Source organism: Triticum urartu, chromosome 4 (assembly GCF_003073215.2).
Source record: "Triticum urartu cultivar G1812 chromosome 4, Tu2.1, whole genome shotgun sequence".
Lineage (NCBI taxonomy): Eukaryota > Viridiplantae > Streptophyta > Magnoliopsida > Poales > Poaceae > Triticum > Triticum urartu.
In genome coordinates this window covers 47,874,221-47,882,960 of record NC_053025.1, presented here as the reverse complement: position 1 = coordinate 47,882,960, position 8,740 = coordinate 47,874,221, and the positions used below count along the sequence as shown (strand labels likewise).

Below are 8,740 nucleotides of genomic sequence, written 5' to 3'. Positions count from 1 at the left end.
CTGAACAGGCATCTCTTATTCCCATCTCTTCCCGATGTATATATACTTGAGAATCAATAGAAACCAGGATTAATCATCCATTCACTTTGATTCAATCTCGTTTTTGCTCTTTCCCTCTTGGATTCTAGTTATGCTATCTCAGCTATTCGAAATCTAAAAATCTGTGTTTCAGTTTTGTCTTGATTGTGAGTTTTTCTTGTCATTTTATTACTTTAAAAAAGCAATTGTAAATAGTATCCGTGATAGCTAACATGGCTATAGCTCGGACCTCATCGCTAAGCTACAAAAAAATGCAATTTAAAACCTTGATAACCACACAGCTAACCACCAAAGGCCGCTCAAGTTCCTTCGTTCAATTTATGCACAAGGCCGGCATTTATTGACAAATAATAATTATATATTAGCAGAGCATATGTCTTTTACAGTGAATACACAATCCAAGCAAAGATGAAAAGATTCCAAGATCGCAAACAGCATGTGCCACGGTTAAAAAGGTCGTAAATTACAACATTTTCTCTTGTACTTTTTTCCGTGGCAGAAAAGTTGGCTTACAATGGCCTACAGTGGATGTTTACATTTGAACATAATAAAATGAAAAATTGAAAGCTCTCGCTGGAATTGTCCTATCCTCGGTATCTTCACGACGCGTTGGCCTGGTGTTGGATTCCGGAGCTTCATTCAGCTTGTTTTGGTTGCGGCACAGTTGACAATCTAAGCCTTAAACAGATTAAAAAGAAATGTTATTATCAGCATAACATCGCACATCAAACAGGAAAACCAACAAACAAGATGAACTGCCAACATACTGTGAGTATCCATCCGACAAGTGGAGACACCACATTGGCAGTCTCCCAACATAAAATAGGTTTTTGACCATTATTACTTTGCAAATGAATATGTTAGTAATACATTTAGAATAGTACTTGTCATGACAAACCATACTTCCAATGAAATGTTACTTTTGCTTTGATCAATCTATAATACATCATATATTTGTAAGTCAAAGCTAGAGAAGTTTGACTACAGCTTTCTAGGACGTCATATATTTCCAAATACAGGCAGTTAGTAGTAGGTAGCACAAGAGTACCTGAGGGGCTTTCTTTGAACGGTTGATGTTGATGCACGAGTGGCGGCAACTGGTGGGCCAGCAAGCTCAAGTGGCTTTTTAAAAATAAAAACAGAATCACAATTAATATCAAAATACAAGCAAATAATAGTGGAAGAAGCTAAATCACACCATGCATTTAGAGAACTAAAGCATTAAGAGCTAATGAGTATGCATAAATCTAAATACATATGAAAAAAGTTAAAAGGAAAAAAAATACCTCCAGCTCTTCCTCAGCCTTGCGCTTCAGATGATTATTACCATGAGAACTCAAATTACATGTTTGCCCCACGGTCCTTCCAGAACATCTTTCCAAAGATGATTCATGAACAGGAGGCACATGCTTATTGTCAGGCTTAGCTTGATATGATGCCAGCTCATCAAGCTCATCAACCACAGCCGGAGAGAAATTCACAGGATTATTTGCAGGAATCCCCTCAGCTTCCCTATGTAAACTATTGAAACAAATGTCCAGCCCATTTGTTGGAGCACCATTGCTTGAAGTAGACGGCATACTATTAGGTTGTGTAACTACATCCAACACAGCAATGTTCCCAGGAGCAGATGTACTTCCAAGAAAGTGCCCTGGATGTTCATGCTCAAGGGATTCTGTGTGAAGATTTGAATGCCCATTCAAAATACTTTGGGTTTCTTTACTTGATACACTGGGGACCAACAAAGTACTTTGATAGCCACCAGAATGATCTAGGGCAGATTGAGGATCACTCCAACTTTCAGCGCCCGATGGATTTCCAACTTGACCATCAGCTGTAACAGCATTCCTAGAAACAGTGCGACTGCTCCTGGCTACTGTTCTGGAAGACCGAGGAGGGCGCACCCCACCAGGAAAAACAAACAAAGGGATATCTTTTCTTTTTACATGGGACACTTCAATATCCATTCCTTCTCTCCGATGTGCATAAGCAAGAACTGCGCTCTTAAACTCATTTACGATTCCTCTGATGTCAAATTGCTCAGCTTCTTGAGGTTGGGCGGTTTGTTTTCTCCAAAGACCCATGAAGTAAAAACTATGCAACGGCCTGGATCCATCTGAGAAATCTCTGGGATGCGGATGTGCAAGGAGCATCTCATGAGTATATCGTTCAAACTACATCAGCAGCAAAAATCACATATTAAAACACAGGCGGCACACATTACTAAGAAGAATGAAAGTTTTTTTTTCAGTTATTCACCTTTAATACAAGCGTCCGAAGGCGAGACTCTACCCAACCTTTCCAATTCCTGAGGTCATCTTCATTTCTTGCTGTGATACCAACCTCCAAATAATTTTTATATAATTCAAAAAATGGATATGGCTCGAATAAATCATCCCAGGTTGCTCTATTTTCATCTATTGCCTGCAGTTAATCATCAAGGGGATATCAAGTCTGATGCAAGACATAAATAGGTTCCATACATGTGAACTCAAAATAGAAGTTCTAAACATAAATTCAAAAAAGTTGCTACTGTATAAGTTAACATAAAAAACGCAAGCATTACATGCATACATTACAGTATGTTTTAATCAGATAATTAAAGTAAGATAACTCTACAGTAAAATGAATTTGCATAACTCTAAATACCAATATAACAAATACATATCCTGCATTAATAATTATTATTTAGACAGCAGAAATGGGGCGCTTCCATTAGCATTACAGATGCATTGAGATAAATGTCTTCTGAGGATAAAATCCACACTTTTAAGATCAATATGAATATATTACTACTAGACAGTAGATATCAGTAACATCACACCATTTGAATGCATGTTATGAATTTAATTACTGAATTCCTGTTAAATTATAAACAAATTATTCTGAAATAATAAGCACCTGGCAGATCTCGTATCCTCGTGTGAATTCTTGGACCATCACATACCTAGTACTAGTAGATACGTTATAACTAGAATTCATACAAGGATAGGCGGGTGTAATTATAGGCATCTGATGGCCCCTGTCTCTAAAGTTTCTTCTTGGATCCCAAACAGGGAGGCCAAGAGGACCCTCCTCAATATGGCAAAGTGTAACAGGGTTGGGCCACTTCCACTGGCTGTAGACTCTGAAAAAACGAGATATCAACATGCTGGGTGATGCATTTGGGTACAATTGACATATACGAGCAACAAGAATTGCCCAATTTATGCCACCCAAGAATCCCATAACCTGGACATGCAAGAAAATTTTGAGTATCAATTTCACATTCATAGACCATGATACTGATATAATGATATGCATATGCGCCGTAATGTAAACATGCAATCATGCACTGGACATAGTTAGCAGGGTGCTAAGTGTCTCCAGATGCTGCAATTTGTTTTACTTACCCAACCATATTTTATGTGCAACAGTATTTTAGAAATATCAGTAAACAGATTAAGAAAATGCTAACTTTTTTGGTTCTCTTGTTTTCTTTACTTGTATTCTGTGTCCCATACTACCACAGTACTACTTGAATAGTTGACCCCTAAACAATATGAAAGCTATTTCCGTAGATCTATTAAGGCAGATAAATGGCAGACAATCAGACAAACATATTGTTACATTTGGTGTCAACTCTTGATTGAAACCAAATGGAACATAATGTCTTCTTTTAGAATGAAGCGAGATATTCTCTTGTTCTGTTGGCCTCCTTGTGTAAAGTTTCTGGTCTTTCCCTAAAAATGCATGTGCGTTCATACTTTAAAGCATACTCTTGCAGCGAGAAGAAACATACGTTTGAGTACACCCCACGGCGCTTCCCCCAGTATCTCATGAACCTTAAGGTTGTGCGAAAACTCTGGATTTGAGAAAACAAATAGGTTTTAGTCCATAGAATAATATTGACATGTTTACTTGAGAAACAGGCGACACATACCGGAATGTTCGGGACCAATCGTAAGATTTGATCAGTAACTCGACACCCATTTAAACTACGAACAGCCTGTTCATCAACATTGTGCAGTATGGAGTCCTGAGAAAGATCAAGATCCTGAAATGGAATCATGTAACATGATCAGGAATTCATATCAAACATCATCAGACCATGTTATGAAATGATTCACGAGCCAAACAAAACTAGGGAATAAAATGCTAAGCTCCATTTTACGGTCTTCCATTTTTTGAGGATGCAAATGCTTCCATTTCCTACTCATTTACTACAATGAGTACAATATAAATATAGCATACAGTACCGATATATTGTTTAAATAACAAAGCTGTAAAACAAAACTTACATCAGGAATAACCACATGTGCAAGGTTTGCATATAAAAGGTCAATAGACACCCCACAAAGTTTGAAACCCAAAACAGGCACATGAGCATCTGGTACTGGGTGTAATTCAGAAACTTCTGGCATCTCGGCTAGCATATCGTGAAGACACCTGAAGAAGTAGTCCTGCGAAAAATAAAATGCACATTGGACACAATAAGACTGATACCTTTGGAATTTTAGTAATAGATCCTCTTACATTTCGAGTTGCATGTCTTGGACCCACACATAGCGTGTCAATATCTGCGCCAGGACCGTGCACCTGTGCAATAAGCAACAGAATAAGTAGAATCACAACAGTAAATTTAGGTGACAAAGATAGAAAACCTCATAAAACAGCGACAGTATATATCTCTAGCAGTAAACCTAACTAAAACCACCAGACTCTGCTAGATGTACGCGTAATGACTCTTGCATCATTTGATAGGAAAAACATACAAAATAGGCAAAAAGCAAGAGAACACTGTAACAAGTAACGAGTAAGTATTTCTTTAGAAATAGGACTAGACAAGAAACGGCGCAACGGTGTACCCCAAGGCGGTATGAACCAAATGTGAAGATCTTAGCATTTGCTTCTTGCACAAACTGCTCGCCATAACCGCTCACCCTAGTGGCCTTCTTAATCCAAGTTTTCACAGTCTGCCAGGATAAACAACGAGTCATCTTGAAACCGGTTTACCCAAATTATAATCCAAAATATAAGCACATCGGCAGAGTATGCTCAAACCTGGTCAAGTTTGCCTAAGACCTCTTCTCGCGAGACAGCCTCCTCTTGACTCTCATACAAGCCCGCATCAGCAAGAAACTGATCGACACCAATAACAACATATGAGCAGAACACATTAAACAGGAGAGCAACGGAAAATTCCAAAATGCTATCTGACACCCATATCACACACACACACACACACACACCTTTTCGACCTCGGCTGTCTGTACGACATCCTTCTCAGTTGGCCCGCCTAATGAGATTGGCTCGGAGACGCCAAGATAACCAGGATTGCTCTTCGCCATCAAGGCTCCCAAATTATTATTTATTTTATTTTTCAATGAAAGGTCGATTGTACAAGCTTTATATAAAAGCAAAGGGGAATGCTGGGGATACCAGCTTTACAAGGTAGAGTTCAATACAACACCAAAAATATATTACAGCAGTAGAATCAAACTGAGCCTACACGTCGCACTACCCTAGGACAGCAGAAGCAGACCGACTCCTTGTCTTCACCGGCGCCTGGCTGCTGGAGGGCCAGGCTCCACGGTTCAATCCTGGGAAACCCCCCCTGAGCGGCGGATCTAGACGGCGTGCCGGCCGAAACTGGTGGAGGGTCAGTGGAGTTTAACCGACGATGAGGCCGAACAGAGACGACGACGGCCGCGACGCGTGGAATTGGGGGGTGAGGCGTCGGCGGCGGCGCTGAGCTACGGCGCGGCGGCAGGTCTAGGGCACAGCGGTCAGATTGGATTGGAGGCTGCGCAGGTCAGGAGAAGGGGGAGGCAATAAATATAGGCGGGGCGGCGGAGAGGGACGAAACCGTCGGGGAGATGGATTCCGACTCCGTTTCTAGCATGGAGGGCGCATAATTGATTTCAATCAATCGAAAATACAAAACAAACTGAGGGCGTGTTCGGGAGCGGATTGACTCCGGGGGAGCGCGGCGGCGGCGGCGGTGCTGCGGGTCCGGTACGGCGGCGCAGGCGGAATCCGGGAAGCTACGGCGCGGAGGAGGATGGTGGACGGGGCGGGCGCCCGAGATGCGGACGATTCTCGCCGGAGATGGCTCGAGGCGACGGGCCTAGGGGGTAGGGGCTAGGCTTGAGGCTCTGCTCCAATGGGGAGAGGCGGGGAGAGGAGGGGAGTGGGGTGGGGGAGGAGTCGGGAAAGGACAGGGGTGGGGGGGTGGCCGGTAGACGGAACACAAGGGGTGTGGGAAAAGGTTCGAACTGGACGAGTTTTTTTCTTTTCTTTTCTTTCGGAGCATCTTGAACAGCAGTCCATGTACAGAAAAAAGGTCGGAATAATAAGTTTTGGGTCTGTCTAGAACGCATCTAGATGTGACATAATTATGTCACATCTAACCTTGTGTCCACTATGTTTGTGGTTTATTTTTTTTTGCTTTATGTTTTTTTATTCCGTGTTGTTGTGTTATTTATGGGAGTTTAGATGTGACATCCTTAAAAAAATCTAGATGTGAATTAGACAAACTGATATATTTTAGGGTATCAAACAGTGATTTTATTATTATTATTATTATTATTATTATATCCAAAATATTCATCTCCAACAGCAGACCTAAAAAATTTAGGACGCCACGTCTTCAACAGCGGCCCTCCAGTATATTTCTTCTTCACAATTTACATACATACTGCGACAAATTAATATCATAAAAGTTGTACTAAATCTTTTCCTCACTCATTTCTAGTCTAGCCGGTCCTTCCAATAATAGTAAATTGGGCTTGCAAAATTTCAAAAACTATTTCCACATCTTTCGTAATGGTCGTTTGAGTGTTATGAAAGTAGGGCTCATTCTTATCTTAAGAGGTTTGAAATTGTCTTTACGAAAGTAGCCCACTTTGGATGTACCCTATCCACAAAGTGGTGTATGTGTGTTCATTTGCTTGAAACTTCATTTAGGTCCAACGAACTTGGTCTGATTAAATATGAGAGAGTTTGGTTGGTTTTTAAGGAGCCAAAGCTATTTTTTTAGTAAAGTTGGTTATAAGGGATCTGTCAGATAGGCCTCAATCAAACCGCTCGTAAACGTCTGGATTGTGTGGTTAACACACTTTGAACCCTCCAATGTCGTCCATCGTTGCGTGGTCCGGTTCGCACATCCGAATTCTGCAAACATAAGCAAACATGTAAAAGGTTTCCGAGCATACGGTCAGCTGCCACGTTGGACTCTGACACCCTCGGCCCACACAAAACCCCACCCAGAGCCCCGCTTTTCTCACTTTGTCCCTCTGTCCTTGCTGTGTATCCGCGTAGTCCAAGACCGTCGTCGCCGATGTACTACCCGCTCTGCCGTCCAAGCCTTATCAAACCTCCTTTTCTCGACCGAGTGGCAGCCGACTTGCATGCGACTCCCTTCCACCCTAGTTAGGCCACCACCCAGGTACCCTTCGCCCTTGCACATTGTCGTCCATGGCAGACACTGTAACACCCACAATGCGGCTATATCTCCCACGTGTCGGAGCACTACTTAGAGGCATAACCGCATAGTAGGCATGTCGCAAGAGGGGTAATCTTTACACATCCCATGTACTGAATAAGAAAGGGATAAAGAGTTGGTTTACAATCGCCACTTCACATAGTACAAGAATATAGCATTACATCATCCAGAATACAATCAAGATCCGACTACGGAACCAAATAAAAGAAAAGGACAACCCCTAATGCAATAGATCCCCTATCGCCCCGACTGGGCTCCACTACTGATCAACTGGAAATGAAACAACACAATGAACACGATCTTCATCGAGCTCCCATCTGAGCTGGGTTGCGTCACCTGCACTGGCATCATCGGCACCTGCATCTGGTTTTGGAAGTAATCTGTGAGTCACGGGGACTCAGCAATCTCACACCCTCGCGATCAAGACTATTTAAGCTTATGGGTAGGAAAAGGTAGCGAGGTGGAGCTGCATCAAGCACTAGCATATATGGTGGCTAACTTACGCAAATGAGAGCGAGAAGAGAAGCAAAGCACGGTCGTGAATCTAGAAGTGATCAAGAAGTGATCCTGAAACTACTTACGTTCAAGCATAACACAAGAACCGTGTTCACTTCCTGGACTCCGCCAGAAAGAGACCATCACGGCTACACGCGTGGTTGATGCATTTTAATTAAGTTAAGTGTCAAGTTCTCTACAACCGGACATTAACAAATTCCCATCCGTCCATAACCGCGGGCACGGCTTTCGAAAGTTTAAAACCCTGTAGGGGTGTCCCAACTTAGCCCATCACAAGCTTTCACGGTCAACGAAGGATATTCCTTCTCCCAGGAAGACCTGATCAGACTCGGAATCCCAGTTACAAGACATTTCGACAATGGTTAAACAAGACCAGCAAAGCCGCCCGATGTGCCGACAAATCCCGATAGGAGTCGCGCGTATCTCGTTCTCAGGGCACACCGGATGAGCGCTCCGTACAACTAAAACCAAACCTCGAGTTGCCCCGAGGTGGCGCTGCAAAGGACTCTAGTTTGGACCAACACTCAGAGGAGCACTGGCCCGGGGGTTTAAAATAAAGATGACCCTTGAGTCTGCAGAACCCAAGGGAAAAAGGCTTAGGTGGCAAATGGTAAAACCAAGTTTGGACCTTGCCGGAGGAGTTTTATTCAAAGCGAACTGTCAAGGGGTTCCCATTATAACCCAACCGCGTAAGGAACG

The 8,740-nt window shown here is 42.5% G+C and overlaps 1 protein-coding gene across 1 annotated transcript; it reads right to left on the bottom strand.

The window, feature by feature from the left end:
* Nucleotides 1–375: 375 nt before the first annotated feature.
* LOC125550561 (nuclear poly(A) polymerase 1-like) lies at nucleotides 376–6,244 on the bottom strand. The gene is made up of 12 exons (XM_048713583.1): nucleotides 5,271–6,244; nucleotides 5,083–5,160; nucleotides 4,887–4,994; nucleotides 4,555–4,617; nucleotides 4,320–4,481; nucleotides 3,962–4,075; nucleotides 3,821–3,883; nucleotides 2,941–3,270; nucleotides 2,299–2,463; nucleotides 1,326–2,213; nucleotides 1,088–1,161; nucleotides 376–717 (listed from the first exon to the last, which is right to left on the bottom strand). The coding sequence occupies exons 1-12, from the start codon at nucleotides 5,367–5,369 to the stop codon at nucleotides 675–677; spliced, it is 2,187 nt and encodes a 728-aa protein (XP_048569540.1). The 5' UTR covers nucleotides 5,370–6,244; the 3' UTR covers nucleotides 376–674.
* Nucleotides 6,245–8,740: the final 2,496 nt, after the last annotated feature.

What these genes read in the sequence shown, in the direction of transcription:
- LOC125550561 (XM_048713583.1), bottom strand. Translation starts at nt 5,369, where the DNA reads ATGGCGAAGAGCAATCCTGGTTATCTTGGCGTCTCCGAGCCAATCTCA. An exon ending in GAGGATACGAGATCTGCCAG is followed by an intron (nt 2,464 to 2,940) that starts GTGCTTATTATT and finishes GATTAACTGCAG; the next exon opens with GCAATAGATGAAAATAGAGC. An exon ending in GTTCAAAGAAAGCCCCTCAG is followed by an intron (nt 718 to 1,087) that starts GTACTCTTGTGC and finishes AATCTGTTTAAG; the next exon opens with GCTTAGATTGTCAACTGTGC.